General features: G+C 42.8%; 1 protein-coding gene across 2 annotated transcripts; it reads right to left on the reverse strand.

Moving 5' to 3' along the window:
* Positions 1-3,795: 3,795 nt before the first annotated feature.
* LTB (lymphotoxin beta) lies at positions 3,796-22,502 on the reverse strand. 2 transcript variants are annotated; one of them, XM_073638026.1, is made up of 4 exons: positions 22,290-22,502; positions 6,900-6,924; positions 6,512-6,571; positions 3,796-6,284 (listed from the first exon to the last, which is right to left on the reverse strand). In XM_073638026.1, exons 1-4 carry the CDS (start codon positions 22,302-22,304, stop codon positions 5,893-5,895), a joined length of 492 nt encoding a protein of 163 aa, XP_073494127.1. In that variant the 5' UTR covers positions 22,305-22,502; the 3' UTR covers positions 3,796-5,892. The 2 variants fall into 2 exon arrangements, with proteins under 2 accessions (XP_073494127.1, XP_073494126.1); XM_073638025.1 differs by lacking the exon at positions 22,290-22,502 and adding an exon at positions 15,196-15,307 and having other exon boundaries at positions 3,797-6,284.
* Between the last annotated feature and the right edge of the window lie 1,685 nt (positions 22,503-24,187).

The raw sequence follows: 24,187 nt of genomic DNA on the forward strand, positions 1-24,187 counted from the left end.
GTCACAAGTTGCACCGTGGCCGGAGGAACAAGAATGTTTATAATGAAAAGTTTTTATATGAAGAGTTTATTGCTGCTGATGATATATATAATGTTCTATATGTTTATGATGTTTTTGAAAAAAATTTGTATGTTTGTGGATGTTTTTATTCTTTTACAGCCCGAGGACGTGCTGTGATTTACCAGGGGGGAATGTAGCACCCTGAGGATTCGGCTGCTACAGGGGTATTACACCTCAAGCCAGAGGTGTGGTATTCCACTCCCGGGTAAGGATGGAGTGTGGAACTGAGCTAGTAGGCTGCATGCACTACATACATCCCATTTCCGGGGGACAGAACAACGGTACTCCCACCAGTATATGTGCAGGTACGACTGCGTCTGTCCCTGGCTGGAGTGGGAGGGGGGTGGAACATCCCAGTAGTGTAGGGGCAGATAGGGGGAGTAGTCTGGGTAAAGCTAGGAGCCCATTGGGTGCTGGTCACCTGGGTTCACAGATAGAGGGAGTATATAAGGTGGGCACCATCTTAGATCAGGGTTCAGTTCAGTTCAGGCAGGAGGAGAAGAGCAGAGGAGCTCAGCCAGGAGGGCTGACAGGGAGCTGTGGCTCCGGCTGGGCCCAGCTCCAGAGCAAGGCCTACAGAGAGAGAGAGAGAGGAGTCAGAAGGACCCAGAGAGAAAGACAGAAGGAACCCCAAGAACCCAGAAACAGACCAGAAAGGGTGAGGGGTTGGCGGACACGGGTACCGGAACCCAAGCTGGCAGAGGCAGAAGTAACCCTTAGCCAGGAACCGGAGGTCGTGGTCAAGATTTGCCACGACCCTCACCAAATCCACCAGAAAGGCACACCAAGCATAGGGTCAGGGAACCCAGAGGAGGTTTGACCACCAAGAGACCCGAGGGAGCCGGCCAAAGGTGGATCCCTGGTGGGAACGGCCAGGAGGAAGAGAGAGACAGGGAAGCTCAGGACCACGCTCCGGACTGCCTGGGGGTTGGCCGAGTCCAGGACCTGGTGGACGCAGCACGGCTCGGGTGGTCACTCAAGGCCAGAGTGACTAAAGCAACATCAGTGAGTAAAAACCCTGAAACTGCATCTCCTGACTCTGCCTCTCCTTCCTGCATCATCACAACCCCCATCATCCACACCTGCTGCCCTGAGGCCATACCCCTCCCGTTGGGGGTTATACCATCACTGCTGCACATATACCACCGGCCTCAGCGGACTGCTCTGCAGCGGCGGCTTCAAAGCCGCACTCAACGGGTGGCGTAGTCGACACTTAAACAACATCTACAAAGACTGCCACACACTTAGTTTGACACCCTGGGCACGGACCGGGTCACCGCCACAAGGACTACTACCCCCATACAGATCCGGCTCCGGGTATCCCTTGAACATGGCCCAGGGGGTGCGTCAGCTTCACGAACTGTATATAAGAACTATAAATCCCCTTTAAATAACCCCTTTTATTGACCGCCCTGGATCACGGACCGGGTCACCGCCACTGTGACATCTCCCCTAGCAACGACCGGCCCGGCACCGAGTACCCCACGGCCCAGGGGACGCGTCAGTGACGTACTTTGAATATATTGATGCCCTGATGAAGGCTCACCCCGAAACGCGCGTCGGGATGGGCGCCACACAGGATCCCTGGACCACACAGTTATTGTTTAACCAATCATCTAGTCATAATATTGATTCTTATCCATCAAAAGTAGCTGTGTATTATTGTACAATGCAGCACTTGTCTGCAACATCGTTATACACATATATCTTACAATGACATGGTGTTGTCTCTATCCTGAGGCTCTACAATTACTATATATACTGTGTCTGCCTCCTGTCTGCTATGTAGCCAATCATTCTTAGACTGATGCATTATATACAGTCCTTGTTTTTGGTGTACCATATTACAAGTAGGACTTTTTTGTTCATATGGATGATGGATCATCCGGTGTTGTGTCCAAGAGTTATTATGCTGCATTAACATTGATTTTGGCTGGTCTAAATTTTTTCCTTATGTGTGTGCGCCTGTCTCTACAGTGTCTCCTTCTTCCTTAAACCATGTATTCAATAAAGGTTTTTTATTGTGTAACTTTGATTTGATTCATGACCTTCTTTGTTCAGGTTTTTCTTTTTTTAGAGTATATTGAGTAATATTACCCTGGGCCCTTTTACTCCCTTCTGCCCTTTATCTTCTGTTTTACGGATTATTTCGGGCTCTTGCGAGCAGTACGGATGAACCCAAAGAGCAGGCTACCCAAGCACCATGAGGATCAGTATTGTGGGAAGAAGCATTGAGGACATTTTGGGACGACCCAAAATTTTTGAATCCATAAAGAGAGCCAAAGAGGGCAGCGGGGGATAGTATACTGTGTACCCAATCACATGTCCCTCTAAGGGAGTATCCCTTGGTGGCTCCGCGGGTGACATCTCCGGATCTCCATATTCCAGTGAAGATCACTTTTTTTTAACCCTATAGTTAGAGGTGACAGTGATTTTTCTTTAGGGCTTCGTACCGTACGGCACATTTCTCCAGCGTGCTGACTCTACGATTTCATGTCTGCCGAGAATAAACCCGGCTTCCTTCATAAATAAAAATAATGATCTTTCTAAGTGATGTGGATTGTCTTCTATTATTTCTTCCAGGATTTTCCGTGAAAAACACATGAAAATAAAGCAGCTTCAATCCCGCTGATTGTTATTTTCCTGCTGCCGAGTGTAGGAGGTAAAAGCACTTTATATTATTCTCAACGTGACTAAGCTTAAAGGTAAAGTGTAACGGAGAACATCCCCATCCTATGATTATAAGTAATGGCTCCTGATACACCTGTACATCTATGACCTATACCCATGGCCTTAAAGGGGTTGTCTCATAGTATCATAAAGGGGAGCCCCCCACTTACGACCAATGGGTCCCTCTTCATCTACAATTTTTCTTCCTCGCCTTCCAAAAGCTACTTTTCATTTTTCATTAAATATGTATGCTTTTGTTTTTTGCAGTGCGAGCTGTAGCTTTTATCATCATCATTTTGGGGTTCATACGACTTTCTAATTTTTCTTTTCTTCCATTTTTTTAAGACAAAAAAACTGCACTTTAGTATTTTTTTTTTTTTTACCTTTCAGCATTTTCTGATGGGATAAATGTTATAATATTTTACTAGCTTGGACAATACCAAAGTATGTTCCTTTTTTTAATTCTTTACATTTGATTGAACTTTTATAGATATTTTTATATATTTTTTATTGCTTTTTTATATTTTTTATATATATTTTTTTTATCTTTCATTGTGTTTTTACAATTACTGTAATATTGCAGTGTGTTGTAAAATTACTGATGACAGTAGGTAGACTCAGGTGCCAGCTGTACACTACAATTCCCAGCCAGAATGGAGACCCCCTCTATAGGAGTGCCCCCTGTTTTAGCAGATCGGAGCTGTCCTTGTGATACATCGAGACATGGTTGACCATAACATTACCCTGGAAAAATAATCTGTTTCCCGGGAGCAGGACCTGGTGAAATCAGTTGATCGCCGCTACGCCTCCTTTCCTCGACCTCCCCCAGCATAGTACCCTGATATTATAAAAAAAAACTGTAGGTGCCAGAAGTCTCTTCATAACCCATCATTAATAGTACATATAACAGGGCCTGGAAATACAGGCTTGGCCCAATAAATATGGGCCCTATATGCTGCTATATGGGCCCTACTGAATATATAGTACCAAAATCTGAATTCGCCGACCAACGCAAATAAAGATTATTACTCGGAAAGTATCTTAATATGGAGGACAATTTCCATTTATTTTTGCACATATTTTTTCACAATTTTATCACAAAAAAAGTAATCTCATTATATTATATTTATTTTGAAAATGATTTTACAATAAAGTATAGGCTAAACATCAAACTCCATATATTCCCCCCCAAAGAAGAGAAAAAAGACAACATACTTGGGCATAGAAATAATCTGACATGCAGATTCTTACATATTAGGGATCCTATTAAATGAATCTGTGTATTTAATTAAGCATGGGAGGTACTGAAGTAGTCATGGGCAGAGTCACACAAATACAGGACGTATGTTCAGTCCTTAGGACAACTTCAAATGTGGACCCAAAGCCAGGGACATAGCTATAGAAGAGTAGAGGTAGCAGTGCACACGAGTCCTGTAAACTTTTTATACTTATTGAAAATATATACCCCCCATAACGCCATGATATATCTATCAAGACCCCCTCTGCATTATTGCACGCTCAAGCCATTAACCACATCCACCTTCTCTCACTCGTACAGGTTTGATATTAATGAGCCATGGAAGACGGGGCTGAAAATAGACTCTCTTTATTTGGGATTCTTCAAGACACAGTTCGGTTCCATCTTTTTAGTCCATCCTTGACTTCATTGTTTCATGGTGTAATGGGCATCTGTGCCACCTCCAAGCCTTTGAACTTCACCAGATGGATTGTCGGATACCTAGGGTACAGTCTCCCAATCGACTCAGGCAATGAGGATTCCTCTCTTAGGACGTTGAGGAAAGTTGGATACAGCACAGTCACAGCAATGGTTCAATCCTTACTCTTCTTTGAGACTTGATCACTTAAACCCTGTAAACAATATTCAGTCTCTGCTCTCGACCTCAGGTCTCCTCTTGGCCACAGACTGGTCACAGGACTCTCAGTCACTTAGGCTTACATCATGGACGGCTTTATTCCTCGTCCCTAGTTTGAGACATTCTTCGTCACTCACATCTGTGTCCCTTGTCCTACTCTCTATACCTGCAGTAAGTCTCCCCCTGGTCTCTTCTTCTCCTGTCCTTTTTCCCCATCAGCAGACTTCAGACATCGACCTCTTACCCCCACTGGCAACACAACACATTCACTGAAGTTAGCTTCTATTCACCTCGTGGCTTCATCTCTCTGTCACCAAGACATCACAAATGGCCTTTATTCTTCCCAAGCTCCTGTCTTGCTATGGGGTGGCTCTGCTAGAACAGCACTTTTTCCTCTCCTTAAACGGCAGGGAAAACTTCTCTGCCCGGGACAGTTACAGTGGCAATCTCATCTGTCTGTCGTAGCCTAAGGCCTCATCTTGGCCATACTTTGGTCACAGGACCCTCACCCATGTAAACCCACATTATGGGTGGCTTTCTTCTTCGTCCCTTGATTCAGACTCATATAGCTTGATTGCCTCTCACTCACCTACAAGTTGGGGACATAGATATCCCCATGCTGCTTGTGCCCTCTGCAACTGACGCTAAATGGAGGGAAGCTGATGCTGCTTGTGCCCTCTGCAACTGACTCTGATTGGAAGAAAGCTAATGCTGCTTGAGCCCTCTGCAACTGACCCTGAGTGGAGGGAAGCTGATGATACTAGTGCCCTCTGTGACTTACTCTGATTGGAGGGAAGGTAACGCTGCTTGAGCCCTCTTCAACTAATCCTGAGTGGAAGGAAGCTGATGTTTCTTGTGCCCTCTGCAATTGACCCTGACAGCAGGGAAGCTGATGCTGTTTGTGCCTTCTGCAATTGACCCTTAGTGAAGGGAAGCTGAACAATAAATTACCTGGGCCACATCTACTCACCAAGTAAACAACTTAGCCTCTATCATATCAGCTAGTGTGTTGCACGCCCTGGCTACTAAGTCCCATATCTATTATTTTACCCACAAAACACACAACATACAGTCAAGATCAAACAACATCATGTTATCAAATAGATTGAGGGCTAACCAGCTAGCCAACACTTGGCCATAATAACAACAAAAAAAGAAAGTGCAGATGGTAATTCACGCTGGCGGGGGCTATAAACTGGGCAACTAAACAGGGCCAGCATCCTTGTAAGTCGGATACTACTCACAGTTCTTTTTCAACCCTTTTACATCATCATCATCATCATCATCATCAAGAGACCATAACAATCCCAAAAAATGTCTTTCCCTCGGTATAATCTACAAGTTCTGGATGGCTGACATGGACGTATAACTTTTGCCCTTTCACAAGATTTGCCAGGCGTCCTAGGGTAAGGCTGGTGTGCCACGATCTTTGACGTAAAGGCGGACCGGTCACACTTTCTTTGCCAAAAATCAGGATATCATTTGCATCTGCTGAATTATTCCAGGTGATGACTTGGCTGAGCAACGTCAAATTAGCGTCCATTCCTTCAAATCCAACTTGGCAGTAGACATAGTAGAGGCCTTTTTTGGGGGCCTCCAGGGTTGTATTCGTAGGGGGCTTAATGTTTTGTATAAATGCCTCTTTCCAATTCAGGATCTTCTCTTGTGATGGACTCTGCCCTGTGTAGAGAGGACAACAATGTATGTAAATGGCAAAACGCATTGAATTCTCCTACGGCGCCTCCGCAGGGGAGGTTAAGCATTACACATAGTTTTCTTCTTGTGCCGCTCACAAAGCTGAAATTATTTTACAATGTATCAGTGTAAGATCCCAACTGATCACAGATTGATGACTTATCTAATGTAAAAACCTGGAAAATTTCTTTAAGGATAATGAATGAACTCACCAATTAGATGTGCTGCCGGCTTTGTGGAATTCTTCTTCTGGCAGTTTGTCTTCTGATTACCTGATGGAAATGAATAGAACATATTCACTCATCTGCTTGTATGTAACTGAGCAATCACATGACTCTTGTTTCATCCACCATGATTTACACTTCACCTCCTTTTATTCAGACAGAATGATTATGAGTTACATGCAGCTCAAGGTGGTAAGGGCTCTTCTCAAATAGAGAATTATCTACAGTCAATTGTCCGTAGGGGAAATAATTTGCAAAGTACAATCAGCCACTAGTGAAAAGCAAAGTGACAAATCAGAGCAGAGACAACCGTCCCATCTGTCATTGATGTATCTGGCGATGGACTAGACTAATTCTGTGATATTGGTGATGTTACCTTTTAGTTTCTGGCTGAGTGTTGTCTGTAAGGTAAAAGAGACAAAATAATTACTTTATTGAAAAATAACTTTTATAGTAGAAAGAACGGCAAATACTGCAAGATAGATAGATAATAGATAGATAGATAGATAATAGATAGATAGATAGATAATAGATAGATAGATAGATAATAGATAGATAATAGATAGATAATAGATAGATAGATAGATAGATAGATAGATAGATAGATAGATAGATAGAAAATAGATAGATGATAGATAGAGAGATAATAGATAGATAGATAGATAGATAGATAGATAGATAGATAGATAGATAGATAGATAGATAGATAGATAGATAGATAGATCTTACCCCGGCATAATTTACATACCCCGGCATAATTTTTCTTGGCCTTGTTTCAGAGAATATGAATGATAACCGAAAACCTTTTTCTCCACTCATGGTTATTGGTTGGGTGAATCCATTTATTATCAAACTACTGTGTTTTCTCTTTTTAAATCTTAATAACAACCAAAAACATCCAAATGACCGTGATCAAAAGTTCACATACCCCAATCCTTAATACCGTGTATTGCCCCCTCTAACATCAATGACAGCTTGAAGTCTTTTGTGGTAGTTGTGGATGAGGTTATTTAATTTCTCAGATGGTAAAGCTGCCCATTCTTCTTGGCAAAAAGCCTCCAGTTCCTGTAAATTCCTGGGCTGTCTAGCATGAACTGCACGCTTGAGATCTCCCCAGAGTGGCTCAATGATATTGAGGTCAGGAGACTGAGATGACCACTCCAGAACCTTCACTTTGTTCTGCTGTAGTCAATGACAGGTCGACTTGGCCTTGTATTTTGGATCATTGTCATGTTGGAACGTCCACGTACGTCCCATGTGCAGCTTCCGGGCTGATGAGTGCAAGTTTGCCTCCAGTATTTGCTCATAACGTGCTGCATTCATCTTTCCTTCAACTTTTGCCAAGTTTCCTGTGCCTTTGTAGCTCACACATCCCCAAAACATCAGCCATCCACCTCCGTGCTTTACTGTAGGAAGTGTTCCTTTCATCATAGGCCTCGTTGACCTCTTTCCAAATGTAATGTTTTTGGTTGTGGCCAAAAAGTTAAATTTTGGTCTCATCACTCCAAATTACCTTGTTGCAGAAGTTTTGAGGCTTGTCTCTGTGCTGTTTGGTATTACGGATCCGGGTGGTGGAACCTCTGTGCTGCGGTGCAAGGAGGGACCAGAGGGGCATAACTAGGTATCAACTCGGACTGACTAAGGTCGCACGGCGGCTCAATCGACTCCGTGAACCAGGGAAGGACCGAGCAGAGGGACCAGGTGCTACTCTGGGCCTGTCATTGTATGAGAGCAGGTGACTCCCACGGGGAACTGGCAGGAGCCTCCAGGTAGGCACGGCAGGTGACTGGTAGGAGCCTCCAGGTAGGCTGACAGATAGGTATGGCAGGTAACTGGTAGGAGCCTCCAGGTAGGCTGGCTGATAGGCACGGCAGGTAACTGGTAGGAGCCTCCAGGTAGGCTGGCTGGTAGGCACGGCAGGTAACAAGTACGTTCTCTGGGTAGGCAGGCAAGCCTGGCCCATAGACAGACTGGCGGGTTTGGATCGTAGGCAGACCGTCGGGCTGGAGAGTACACTTGGCTGGCGGAGACAGGTAGTCAGGCTGGCGGACTGGACTGGTAGTCAGGCTGGCGGACTGGACTGGTAGTCAAGCTGGCGGACTGGACTGGTAGTCAGGCTGGCGGACTGGACTAGTAGTCAGGCTGGCGGACTGGACTGGAAGTCAGACTAGCAGTGGGACCTGAGGGCTGAAGTAGAGTTTAGGACACAAAGCTACAACCTTGCACGAGCACCTCCATTTTGGAGGAGGTGCCTTTTATATGAGAGGTCCTCCGGCCATTGGCCGGGGACTCCTTAGGACAGCGCGCGGCTCCTTTAATAGGGAGCGCGCACGCGCGTGCCCTAAGCACAGTGCCCGGGAAGCTGCGTGCGCCGGCAGCAACAGCAGGAGAGCCGGAAGACGCCGGGCCGGGAGCGCAGCGGTAAGGGGGACGGCGTCTCTGCCTGTCAGGGGGCAGAGACGCCGATACTACATTTGGCGTATTGTAGGCGAGATACTTTGTGGCATTTGCACAGTAATGGCTTTCTTTTGGCTACTCGGTCATGCAGCCCATTTTCTTCAGGTGTCTCCTTATTGTGCATCTTGAAACAGCCACACCGCTAGTTTTCAGAGAGTCCTGAATTTCAGCTGATGTTATTTGGGGGGTTTTCTTTGCATCCCAAACAATTTTCCTGGCAGTTGCTGCCAAAATCTTTGCTGGTCTACCTGACCGTGGTTTGGTTTTTACAGAGCCCCTGATTTTCCATTTGTTAATCACAGTTTGAACCCTGCTGACTGGCATTATCAATTCCTTAGATATTTTTTTGTATCCCTTTCCTGTGTTATACAGTTCAACTACCTTTTCCCGTAGATCCATTGACAATTCTTTTGCTTTCCCCATGACTCACAATCCAGAAACGTCAGTGGCTGGATGAAGGATGGAAGAGTCTGTCTGGATCCCAGAAACTCACTCAGCTTTTATGCACACACACTGATTACAAGCAAACAGGTCACAGGTGAGGATGTTACCTTTAGTAGCCATTCAAACTCATTTGTGTCAAATTCTGTGCATGCTATCAGGCTAAAATCACCAGGGTATGTGAACTTTTGATCAGGGTCATTTGGATGTTTTTGGTTGTCATTAAGATTTAAAAAGAGAAAACACAGCAGTTTGATAATAAATGGCTTCACCCAACCAATAACCATGAGTGGAGATAAAGATTTTTTTTGTTATCATTCATATTCTCTGAAACAATTCCAAGAAAGGAAAAATTCTGCCGGGGTATGTAAACTTTTGAGCACAACTGTTGCTAGATAATAGATGATAGATAATAGATGATAGATAGATAATAGATAGATAGATAATAGATAGATAATAGATGATAGATAATAGATAGATAGATAATAGATAGATGACAGATGATAGAGAGACAATAGATAGATAATAGATAGATAGATAATAGATAATAGATAGTTGATACATAGATAATAGATAGATAGATAGATGATAGATAATAGATAGATAGATAATAGATAGATAGATAGATAGATAGATAGATAGATAGATAGATACATGACGGTCATGTATTGGAAGCCATGGTTTTGGTTTTGGAGTAAGAGTCTGAAGTCATTGGGTTTTGCGCCAAATTTGCAAAATGTCGCACGGTTTACTAAATTCTGCGCATGGTTATTACCTTCTCACCAGATCGGTGACATTTTCATCTCTTACTGGATTCAGTTTGTGACTTTTTTAAAAGTCCCAATTGATAAATCTGTGTAAACCCCCTCTGTAGGTCTAAACCACATAACACTTTATCTAAACAACATAGAACTGTCAGAAAGAAGAAAAAGGATGGAAATTTGGACCAACACTATAATAAGTTTGGTCCACGCCCAAAAAAACATCACAAAACTCCAACTAAACGGCGTAGGGACAATACGCGACCCCTATATTGAAAAGAGCAAGAACAGCCCCCGGGAGCGCTCAGATGGGAAATGTTTGCTGAAATGAGAAATCCGGAACAATAATATTTAGAATATTTCACTTTATCGTATTTATTATTCATGACTGTGAAATGGACGAAGTAGATGGACGTCTGATCAGGTTATGTAATAATCCACTGCCGGTAAGGCCGGGGCCTGGCAATGTGCGGCTGGGGCCTTAATGAAGCTCCATAACCAGATACTGCTGAGTGTAATCTGTGGTTATTACATGACGGAGTGATATAATGCACTAGTGTCAGTAAAGTAGCGTAAAGCATCTGAGAAAAACACATTAGTCCTCTATCGCCACCTAGTGTTCATAGCACAGCTACAACCCTATACCAAGCCCTTCCTCTCCTCCACTCCCAGACAGCCTAGATTTAAAGGGAGTTAAAGGGGTCAGCCCCTTTACTGGTGCTATATTTTGGGGGCGTTTTTGCTGGATGCCGGCATTACTCAGGGCAATGTGCATCTCGAGCTATTGTAAAACTACAACTCCCAGCAGGGAGACATTTGGCCTCAAACTTAAAGTATGCCACTTTTAGTTGCTCTTGAGGAATATTGAGTCTCATTGAAGAGACCCAAACGGTATGGATACTTATATGTAATGCATCATGGGAAAAAAAATATTTAAATTAGCTCCCCTCTGGAAGCAAGAAAACTCTCTCTCTTCTGCCACCTATTGGCAGTAGCTGCCCTGTAAATCAACGTCTGAAGAGGCTTGAAACATGACTAAAGAGTGGAATGTCTCCTCCTTCTTAAAGAGGACCTGTCACTTGCCATAAATGTTTTATTTTATTTTTTATTACCTGGTGTAAATGCCGCTGTTCTCCTGAATCCGGCGATGTTTTTCTTTTCTTCCTGCGCCTCTCCATTCCTGAGATATGGCCTGCTCTTCATTCTTTGTAAATCTAGTCTTTAAAGCCAAGGGGGCGTGGTACTCCGCTGCTCCTTGTGGGTGGTGTCTGAAGGACCACACCCGATTGGCTATAAAGACTGGAATTATATACAGGGAAGATAAGGTTGTATCTCAGGAACGCAGAGGCGCAGAAAGAAAAGGAAAACATCGCCGGATTCAGGAGAACAGCGGCATTTACACCGGGTAAGAATATTACATCTTTATGGCAAGTGACAGGTCATCATTAAAGTAGGAAGTGATACACAAAGGGGAGTCTCTTCGTTCTGGAGAAGACGCATCTTGGCTTATAGCCCTGGTCATGTTTTATGGCTCTTGTATGGGTTGGACTTTGACTTCCAGGGTAGCTACCTACCTCCAATACATGTTGAAGTAGATGGGCCATGCCCCATTACCTGCCCTCCACACACTGTCCCTTCACCCCAGCCTCGCTTCTAAGAGACATTCTGGAATCGCTGCTTTTTGGGAGATTTCCGTAGCCCACGGAAGTTTTACCAACTCTTCCAGGAGTGCGGGAAGTCTCCTCTTGCTCCAGGAGCCTCAGAGATATTTCGGGAGTAGACACAACTGATACATATATCTCTGGCCGGCGTATACACTGACATCATGCACATCTTCTCTCGTCCTATCCGCCCCCTCCTCCTCGCTCTTTCTAGGATTTCAGGCTTTGGTTTCTCCTGAATTCCCAGTTGCTTTTTTAATGACCCCTCCGTGCCCCCACCATCACCTTTTATGTTCTCTGCTCTCGCCCCGCTTATCAGTTCAATGAAAGTTTTATCAGCATGACATTTTGTAAGTGATGCCAAAGTGAGACTAATGCACACAGTAGTACCTAGCGCTATACATAATTGATACCCCGAGAGTACACCGAGGAAGGTTAACCCTCTCTGCGCCAATCTAACCTATGGCCGCAGAGCATTACATGTAGCTGAACCGATCCTGCACTGTCATCAACATCATGAATGATGGTAAGGGGGCAGCATTACCTGCAGTCCTATGTAAAAACACTTAGAAAATATATTTTGATATCACAAAGGATGAGTTGTGTGAAAACTGATTTCTGCTACGTCCGCAGGTTCTAGGAAAGCTATAAGAGTGGAGAACAGAATAAAGGGTGTAGATATCAGGCTGGATAGATAGATAGATAGATAGATAGATAGATAGATAGATAGATAGATAGATAGATAGATAGATAGATAGATAGATAGATAATAGATAGATAGATGATAGATAGATAATAGATGATAGATAATAGATAGATAGATAGATAGATAGATGATAGATAGATAGATGATAGATAGATGATAGATAGATAGATAGATGATAGATAATAGATAATAGATGATAGATAATAGATAGAGATAGATAATAGATAGATAATAGATGATAGATAATAGATAGATAGATAATAGATGATAGATAATAGATAGATAGATAGATGATAGATAGATAGATAGATAATAGATAGATAGATGATAGATAATAGATAGAGATAGATAATAGATAGATAATACATTGATAATAGATTGATAATAGATAGATAGATGATAGATGATAGATAGATAATAGATAGATAATACATTGATAATAGATAGATAATAGATAGATAGATGATAGATGATAGATAGATAATACATTGATAATAGATTGATAATAGATAGATAATAGATGATAGATAATAGATAGATAATAGAAAGATAATACATTGATAATAGATAGATAGATAGATAATAGATAGATAGATAGATAGATGATAGATAATAGATAATAGATGATAGATAATAGATGGATAGATAGATGATAGATAGATAATAGATGATAGATAATAGATGATAGATAATAGATAGATAGATAATAGATAGATAGATAAAAGATAATAGATAGATAGAATAGATAGATAATAGATAGATGATAGATAGATAATAGATAGATAGATGATAGATAATAGATAGATGATAGATGATAGATAGATAGATAGATAGATAGTAGATGATGGATAGATAGATATATGATAGATAATAGATAGAGATAGATAATAGATAGATAATACATTGATAATAGATTGATAATAGATAGATAATAGATGATAGATAATAGATAGATAATAGATAGATGATAGATGATAGATAGATAATAGATAGATAATACATTGATAATAGATAGATAATAGATAGATAGATGATAGATGATAGATAGATAATACATTGATAATAGATTGATAATAGATAGATAATAGATGGACAGATAATAGATGATAGATAATAGATAATAGATAGATAATAGATAGATAGATAATAGATAGATGATACATTGATAATAGATAGATAATAGATAGATAGATGATAGATAGATAATACATTGATAATAGATAGATAATAGATGATAGATAATAGATAATAGATAGATAATAGATAGATAATACATTGATAATAGATTGATAATAGATAGATAGAAAATAGATAGATGATAGATAATAGATAGATAGATGATAGATAGATAATAGATGATAGATAATAGATAATAGATGATAGATAATAGATAGATAGATAATAGATAGAAAGATAATAGATAATAGATAGATAGATAGAATAGATAGATAATAGATAGATGATAGATAGATAATAGATAGATAGATAGATGATAGATAATAGATAGATGATAGATAGATAGATAGATAATAGATAGATAGATAGATAGATAGATAGTAGATGATGGATAGATAGATAATAGATAGATAGATAATAGATAGATAGATAGATATATGATAGATAATAGATAGAGATAGATAATAGATAGATAATACATTGATACTAGATTGATAGTAGATAGATAATAGATGATAGATAATAGATAGATAGATGATAGATAGATGATAGATGATAGATAGATAATAGATAGATAATACATTGATAATAGATAGATAATAGATAGATAGATGATAGATAGATAATACATTGATAATAGATTGATAATAGATAGATACTAGATGGATAGATAATAGATAATAGATAGATAGATAGATAATAGATAGATAATAGATAGATAGATGATAGATAGATAGATAGATAGATGTATTGATAGATAATAGATAGATAATAGATAGATAGATAGATAGATAGATAGATAATACATTGATAATAGATTGATAATAGTTAGATAATAGATGATAGATAATAGATAATAGATAGATAATAGATAGATAGATAATAGATAGATAATAGATAGATAATAGATATATAATAGATAGATAATAGATAGATGATAGATAGAAGATAGATAGATAGATAATAGATAGATAGATGATAGATGATAGATAGATAATAGATAGATAGATAATAGATAGATAGATAGATGTATTGATAGATAATAGATAGATAGATAATACATTGATAATAGATTGATAATAGTTAGATAATAGATGATAGATAATAGATAATAGATAGATAATAGATAGATAGATAATAGATAGATAATAGATAGATAATAGATAGATAATAGATAGATAGATAGATGATAGATAGATAATAGATAGATAGATAGATGATAGATAATAGATAGATAATAGATATGACAGAACGATACATGGATAAAAAATTGTAAACATAGGAATAGAGAAGACAGATTTTTCCTACATTCTACATAGTGATACATGATATATTACCATAGTGTAATTATTCTTATTATTCTTATTATTCTGTCGCTGATAGTTTTCTATACATTATGTAAATGTTGCTGTGTTTCGGGGTCCCTGGCACATTGCTGTATCGGGCTCGTCCCCGCCTGTGGCCTCTTACCTTCCGCTTGGCCTCCACACTGGGTGCTATCAGTGGCCCCATTGCCATCAGGGCCAGCAGCGGGATCCAGCTCGCTGTCATCATTGTGCTGATGAACATCTGCCGCCAGCTGCCGTCTGAGCGCCTTATACAGGGAGGACGGGGAAGCCCCGACCACAGCTTCCTGTCACCTACCTGTCCCAGTGAGGGGATGTGACATCTCACAATGGGGACTCCCCATATAGGGAAATCACCCCAAAACAGGTTTTAGGAGAAATTGTGTAAAAAAAAAAAAAACACCTTCAGGGTGTTCTGGGGGGACCCCAATACACTTCAGATGTTTGTACAGTCTCAGTGCCCAGTCAGGGGGTACCACATATAACTACATCCTATAGAGATACAGAACATCTGTGGGTTCTGGATTTTCTTCCTTTTCATCCCTTTGTCATTGGCTTATTCTAGAAGCTGTTCTATAAATGTTCGATCCCTTTTATTTCCTCTTAACTTATAATATCCTGAGATAAATGACACTAGATTTGAAAAAAAAAAACAACATGATTTTGTGATACTCTGTTAGGAAGTGTTTATGCAATAAGTGTCTATATGCTGCCACCCAGTGGTTGTGATGTACATTACACTCAGGATTTTTTGAATGCTATAAAAGCCATTGTGGTCACATACCAATAGGGTCGATTTGTTAAGGGATGGTTCACAAATAATCATCTAAATCTTACAAATGGATAATCCCCTTCTTATAAGATAGACATATCCTGCAGCTCTGCTTGATGAGAGGTTATACAGACCCTTTAAATCGAGGAATCCTGGAAAGTACCAGTGTGTGTGTGGGTGATCTCCTTCATTCCTCACGTTGTGTTTGCCCCTGTTTTGCTTGGCTGGTTTGACATCACCATGGCGTGACGGTGCTCCCTGTTTACTAGCTGATGATGGGGTATCATCGCCTGTCACAATATTAATAAGAAGGTGTTGACGTACAGGATCCTACTGCTGCGCTGCACCATTGTCGGTACTATACTGAGTAACCAGCAATCCACAGAGGAACTAAGCCAAAACCAAAGAGGATCAATGATGAAGCTTCAGAGAAGTCATGGCTGTAAGCTGACCATTGAGGATCACAGTGGCTAACAACTAGGAATAGATATGTCTACAGGCAAATATGTGTTGGGTGTGTCATTGTTGTAGGTCACTCACTAAGTGTCGGTGTGTCATTGTTGTAGGTCACTCACTAAGTGTCGGTGTGTCATTGTTGTAGGTCACTCACTAAGTGTTGGTGTGTCATTGTTCTAGGTCACCAAGTATCAGTGTGTCAGTGTTCTAAGTCACTCACCAAGTATCGGTGTGTCATTTTTTTAGGTCAACAAGTGTCGGTGTGTCATTTTTCTAGGTCACTCACTAAGTGTCGGTGTGTCATTGTTCTAGGTCACCAAGTGACAGTGTGTCATTGTTCTAAGTCACTCACTAAGTGTCGGTGTGTCATTGTTCTAGTTCACCAAGTGTCGGTGTGTCATTGTTCTAGGTCACTCACTAAGTGTCGGTGTGTCATTGTTCTAGGTCACCAAGTGACAGTGTGTCATTGTTCTAGGTCACTCACTAAGTGTCGGTGTGTCATTGTTCTAGGTCACCAAGTGACAGTGTGTCATTGTTTTAGGTCAACAAGTGTCCATGTTTCATTGTTCTACTTCACCAAGTGTCAGTGTGTCATTGTTTTAGGTCAACAAGTGTTGGTGTGTAATTGTTCTAGGTCACCAAGTGTCTATGTGTCATTGTTCTAGGTAATCAAGTGTCCATGTTTCATTGTTCTACTTCACCAAGTATCCATGTGTCATTTTACTAGATCATCAAGTTTCCATGTGTAATTGTTCTAGGTCATCAAGTTTCCATGTGTAATTGTTCTAGGTCACCAAATATCCATGTGTCATTTTACTAGATCACCAAGTTTCCATGTGTAATTCTCCTAGGTCACCAAGTATCCATGTGTCATTGTTCTAGGTCACCAGGTGTCAGTGTGTTATTGTTATAGGTCACCCAACTGTTCTGGTTCTTCATGAATTAGAGTGACATTGTTCTGGCTCACTAATTGTTAGTGTGTCATTTCTCTGGTCCATCAAGTGTCAGTGTGCAATTGTTCTAGGTGCATCATTTCTCTAGTTTCTCAATTATTAAAGTCTCTTTGCTTTGGGTGACCAAGAATCTATGTTTTTACATATTCAAGTAAGAGTAAGTCATTGTTCTAGTCCAGCAAAAGAAATAGAGAAAAGACTCGGCACTAACCGTGGTATCTGAATGCCCATCAAACCCATGGAAAAAACGGAGGTGCATTGCTCAGAAAGTTCCCACTGCAGGGAAAAAATGTAGCAAACTAAAAGCAGATAAGAGTGACACTCACAGTATAAAATCATTCCTCTATTGACGTCCTTCTAAAACATGCGGTCAGGGAGAAGGAGCAGGTGCGGGTGATCAGGCGACGACTGCTTCGCATATGAGGACACTTCTACAGGTATGAAGATGCCCGTAGTCGGTGTTCTAGATGCCGAAGTGTTAGTTTATTACTGCTCTGGTTCCTCGAGAATTAGGTTATCATTGCTCTGGATTAATAAGTGTTAGTTTGCCATTTCTCTGGTCACTCAAGTGCCAGTTTGCCATAATTCGGGACACCAAATTTTAACAAAATCTTAACCAATTCTTAGCCATCTTGGCAATCTCTCCCATACACAGGATCACTCATCCAGCCAAGTGCTCCTGTGCTCTGTATGAGAAAGCTACCAACAGACATCTCTGCTGGCGGCTTAACTCCAGAAGAACAAGGCGATGGGCAGTCCAAAGTCAGATACGTCCGATTGACATCTCCCTCTACAATTAAATGGCCAGTCTCCATACACATTAGTGTGGGTTGAACCCATCGATATCGGTGAGTTCGGCAAACATTGGTCTAATTTGTATGGGGGGCTTTATGTCTAATGTGTATGGGGGGCTTTAAGTCTAATGTGTATGGGGAGCTTTAAGTCTAATGTGTATGGGCACCTTAACTCCTGGTCTTTATACCCTCATTTTTTTCTTTTGCCTCTGATGAGAGCCCCCCACCTTGTTTGTGCCTTCATTAATAGTGCAGCGAGAGGTCCTATTCTTGTACCGATTCTGGTCATTCTTAGATTGTCTTAGATAGGAGTCTTAACCCGTTGTTCTGGCATTAATGAGAGTTTCATTCACCTTTCTTTTCTGGTTATAGTGAGAGTATAGAGTTCCCGATAATACTTCTGGCTCTGGTCAGAGTCCCCACCAACAGTTTTTTGCCTGACAATCCCTGATGAAGGTTTCCATTCCTTGTCTTACGTCACTTATCTGTCCCTCATGAGTCCCTATTCCCTGTTCTGGCATCGATAAGTCCCTATGCCCAGCGTTGCCAATTGTGAGGGTCCCTGATGTTGGTTCTGATGTGAGTCCAAATCTATTATTGTGCCTCTGATGACAATTCCAACTACTTCTTCTGCATCTATTAAGTCTGTGTTCCTTGTTCTGGCTCTGATGAGAGTACTCACCCACGCCATGGTCTAATGAGGGTCCCCACTTCCATCCCTACCACTGGCGCTGCCTCTGAGAGAGTCCAGAATTAAAGTTCCCTCTTCTTGCTTTGATGAGAGTGCCCTCTACTGTTCTGCTTCTGATAAGAGTTACTATTCACTGTCCTAGTCCTGACGAGACTCTCTACTTCTTCTTCCCGGACTGAGGACAGTCTTTGCTCCTTCTATTGGGTCTGATAGGAGTCCTCATACTTTTTTTTCTCTGGTTCTGGTCACTATCTGTTCTGTCTCTAATCTGAGTCCGTGTTTAGTTTCCATTCCCTTGTTCTTAGAAAAGTCCCCACTCGTTTTCTCTTTCTGATAAGAGTACCTATTCACTGTCCAAGTTCTCATAAGAGTAGCCCCTTCTTCTACATCTTACAAGCATCTCTTCTCTTTCCTCTGGGTTTGATGAGTATCTCCAGTCTTATTTTCTGGTTCTGATTGATCACTAATTGTTTTTCCCGCGCTGAGAGTCCCTGATTAAAATTAAATTCCCATTCTCTGATGAGAGTGCACTCTATTTGCTCTGTTTCTGGTACGAGTGTCCATTCACTGTCCTCTGATCAGAGTCTCTACTCCTACTCAGACTAACGAGAGTGTTTTCTCCTTACTCTCAATCTGATAAGCTTCTCCATTCATTTTCTGGTTCTGTTCACAACTTGTTCTGTCTACAATGAGAATCCCTGATTACAGTTGCCGTTCCTTGTCCTGATGAGGGTGACGTCTACTTCTGTACCATGTTCTGCTTCGTATAAGAATACCAATATATTGTCCTGGTGTAACGGGGGGCAGGGTGGTAGTCAGTGGCGAGTGGCATGTCAGTTTCAGTGTTTGGATCTTCACCCTGGCCCGCTACAGACAATGGGGACTCTGAGAATCCCTGGGTGTGTGCTGTGGTGAGTCCGCGGAGGGAGCCTCCATACTCACTTCTGACCCGCCGTCCCGGGTGTGGACTCTTTCAGCCTTCAGATGGAGGAGACCGGACAGTTTGATAAAAACCAAGTCCATTTTACTTGTCAAACAATCAGCATACAAAGGATAGCAGGAATTACACTTATTCACTTCTGCACCACACAGAGGCACGTTCTTGGCGGTTACTGTCGACGGCACAATACTGGTGGCAAATGTTACAATTCACAGTTCAGGCAGAGGACCTCCATATTACTAATGCAGTGCCACCCGGGTCGATGTGTTTCGCTATGGAACTGCACTCAGACCAATCTTTCCTCGGGAACAGAAGTAAGGGAGCTTTTCCCACTATCTTCTTCCTATTCGTGCCCAGACCCCGCTGTCTCCGTCCATCTGACGGCAGCTCTAGGGTCTGTCCAGCACTAGGGCCGTTCCCACCAACTCTCTTAGAAAGGTTCCTCAAAACGTCTCTTCCTCGCTGTAGGTCCCCAGCTTGCCTGTGTCCGGAGAACACTGTCGTACTGTAGTTTTGCTGAGAACACTTGCTTCCTTTGTCACTGAATCACACACACACCCTCTGTTGTACTTGTTCCTGTGTCCTCCTGACACGTCTCCACTCTTCACTGTCCCTGAACAACTACTCAACTAAGATGGCCAAAACTAAACTCCCAGAGATACCTCCATTCCCCCTTGTCACTGAGCCCGGCCCATCCTAAGTTAACCCTCTATGTGCCCCCAACTACCATAAAGGTAATGTAATGTTAAACAGCATCTCTGCTGCCATCTAATGGCCGTACCTGAAAACAACAGTTTTTCAGATGACTCAAACATACACAAGATTATTAAAACAGTACAGTTCCATAGGGGAGTGGAGCAGACATTCTCCACACACCCCTCACACTGCCTCTGCTGAGAGTCTCTACTTCTTCTTTGACTGCAAAACAGTCTTCATTCCTTGCTTCCTCTGGGTCTGATAACATTACCATTCATCATTCTGGCTCTGATAAAAAAAATAAAATCTTCACGCCTTCTCTGGGTCTGATAACAGTACCCATTCATCGATCTGGCCCTGATGAGAGTCTTCATTAATTCCACTGGGTCTGATAACAGTACCCATTACTTATCTTTGCTCTGATGAGAGTTGGCACTTCTTCTCTGGGTCTGATAACAGTACCATTCATCGTCCTGGCTCTGATGAGAGTCGGCACTTCTTCTCTGGGTCTGATAACAGTACCATTCATCGTCCTGGCTCTGATGAGAGTCGGCACTTCTTCTCTGGGTCTGATAACAGTACCATTCATCGTCCTGGCTCTAATGAGAGTCGTCACTTCTTCTCTGGGTCTGATAACAGTACCATTCATTGTCCTGGCTCTGATGAGAGTCTTCACTCCTTCTCTGGGTCTGATAACAGTACCATTCATTGTCCTGGCTCTGATGAGAGTCTCTCCTTTATCTCATGGGTTCTTATTCTTCATTGTTGCCCACATCAGTAGTATCAGTGTAACGAGCACGGGGCGGAAGCCATGGGCGAGGTACTCGTCTTTCACTCCCCGGCAGGCTGCATGAAGATGGGAGTCCTGGCTGGGTGTGTGGGCTATGGGGGCGCTACACCCTTGCAGGCAGCATGATGCCGGTGACTTTGGCTCGCCAGGACCAGATGGTGAGAGGTTCTGTAAAGGAGACCACCAGTCAACAATAAACAGTTTTTTACTGAACATTAACTTGGTGGGAATTATGCACAATAAATATCGGATACATAACTTCACAAACGTTTCTTTTACAACACGGAGCATCTTCACTCTCGGTCTCTCTACTTCTTCCAGGCTAACTTTCTTCTATCCCTAAGTTCCTCCACCTTCACCACCACCCAGCACAGTACTACAGTCCAGTAAGTGAGAGTCCTGTACTCAACCCGCGGTTCTGCGTCTTCCTTTCCCTTAGGATGTCACGGGTGTGTCAGAGGTGACAGACAGTCGCCCTGCAGTTGGTTGCAGGAGATCTCTACGTTTGGCATTACAGACATCTTCTTAGATGAGAGGCTTTCTCTAGGACCTAGCGACTACCTCCCTCTGGCTAATTAGCTCCCTGGCCTGGGTGTATAAATACCAGGTGTGTCTGAGAGAGAGGGAGGTGCCGGCGATATTCATTACTACTTGTGAGGCTTTAGCGAGAGCAGTACTTTGTCCTCTCTGGAGCTTGAGGATGTGTGCGCATTTGTTTGGGGTTGTCTAAAGCTAAGCAACCCTCCCCCCTGTTTGTCCCCCCTTGTTGTCTATAGAGTTTAGTGGAGATCGACTAGTGCTCATCTCCTCCAATCCCTAGCCTTAGCCCTACGCCAGGGAAAGTCAGGGCGAGGCACGCGTGCTGCGATTGGTGAAGAGCCAATATAGGAATAGTAGTTGAGACAGGGTGACATTAGACCAGACTAGGAGGTCTCCACTCCTTCTTTCCCTAGTGTCTGTGCTCCCTTTCCCTCTTCCCTCTATGTTGCACTAAGTTTTCCCACACCCTGCGTGACATAGGAGAACCAGTTTGCCACTATGGCCGTTACTTAGCTCCTCAGCTTCCTGTAGCCTTGGACCTCCCGTCTGGGGCACTCACGTTCCTTGTACCATTCTGACCCATTACCTCTCTGAGTTGCATACTCGGGGCCGTATTGCTAGATGTCTTGTCCCATGACCCATCTCTGATGAATCACTCTGTCCTTCTGTAGCTTTTCCTCATCTCTACTCTGGATCTCGCTATCCGCTGCCTCGGTCTCCGCTCACATTAGGGACAGCCACGTCACGAGGCTCTGCTGACTAGTCAGACCTTAGGTCTGCTTCTACTGCAGGCTGGGCCCTATCTGACTTCCTGACAGGAAACTGTCTCTGCCCCTTCACTTAATCCCATCCCATTCTGGGCTAGTCCCAATCATTAACCCTAACTTTCCCTACTGTAGGGTAAACTACAACATTGTCAGTAATAATGCATGTCACATACACATTACAACAATACGCGTGTCTTCAAGGGGAAACGTGGGCAACACTTCCATCTCCTTACACTACCACATAGTTGTGCCTTTTTTTTGCATCTCTTTATTCTGGATGTTACCTTGTTTCATAATGATGATGAAGGTGAAACAGAAAACAATGTCACTGTGCGGCAGTCTCTGCTGTCCTCCATCTGCTTCTGATGTTACATCATGAGCTGTCTGGGATGCCTCCAGAATCATCGGACCTATTTGTATCTGGGATTCTCGCTGTGTGACAATGTGGGCGGCGGGGGCGTGCTCATGGGGGACATTACGGCTAATGACGTGCGGTTTTATGTCCCTAGAGACGCAGCAGAGAGCCATCTGTCTGCAGCACCCATACACCTCGCTGCACGCAAGGTCTGCAGACTCACGCACCCTCCCTGACAGCCGCTAATTGGCCCTTCCAGGACTCAGGTTCACAGCGCGTCCGTTCTCCTGTATAATCCCATTATTGTCCTCCATACATACTGACAGATGTTTCCATGTCTCCGCTCAATGGACTGATGTCCAGAAAAATGCGGTCATCCCCCTTAATGATCACTAGTTTATCTCATATACAGTATATGGAAAAAAAAGTATGTGCCCCCCACATCCCACCTCCAGGAGCTTTTCTGATCCCCCATCTACCTCCATAGACATTAATATGGAGTCGCTCCTCTGCAGACATAACGGCTCCGCTCTCCTGGGAAAGATTTCTACAAGATTTTGGAGGCGTCTGTGGGAATTTTTGTCCCTTCATCCAGTAGAGCATTTGTGAGGTCAGACCCTGATGTTGCGGGGAGACCGGACTCACAATCTGCATTATAGGATGGGGCTGAGGTCTGGGCTCTGTGCGGCCGCTCATGTTCTCCTCCATGTCTGTTTGGAGCTTGTGCACTGGACACGGTCATAGGGAGAAGGGCGAACCCCAAACTGTTCCCACAAAGCTGAAGCTACAATTGTCCACAATGTCTTGTGCTGAAGCATTAAAAACTAATGGGCCTAGGGGCTGGGGCCGCCCCCTGATAACAGCACATAGCATTATCCTCCTCCTCCATCTGTACAGCGCACAATGCAGTCAGGGGGTAACGTCCTCCTGGAATCACCAAACCCAGACTCCTCCATCCGCAGATAGAGAAGTGTGATCCATCACTGCACAGGACACATCTTCTCCAGAGTCCAGTGGTGGCGGCTTTACATCACTCCATCCGACGCTCGGCGTTGTGCTTGGTGATGTACGGATGCATGCAGCTGCTCGGCCATGAAGCTCCCGGCGGGGGCGCAGTGTTTGTGCTGATACCAGAGGAGGTCTGGACTCTGCAGTTGTGAGAGTGTGAACTGTGATAGCAGCAGGAGAGAAGACGGGGTGCTGCCCGCGACCAGTAAGGTCATGGTCGTGCAGGAGTGGCCACCTCCCCGTACCCTGCGAGAGGTTCGGGCCTTCTTGGGTTTAGCAGGGTACTATCGGCGATTTGTACCTAAGTTTTCACAAGTAGTGAGTCCCCCGAATGAGCTTTTAAGAGGGACGGCA

Source organism: Phyllobates terribilis, unplaced genomic scaffold (assembly GCF_046119375.1).
Source record: "Phyllobates terribilis strain yellow unplaced genomic scaffold, ASM4611937v1 Scaffold_7__3_contigs__length_470593459, whole genome shotgun sequence".
Lineage (NCBI taxonomy): Eukaryota > Metazoa > Chordata > Amphibia > Anura > Dendrobatidae > Phyllobates > Phyllobates terribilis.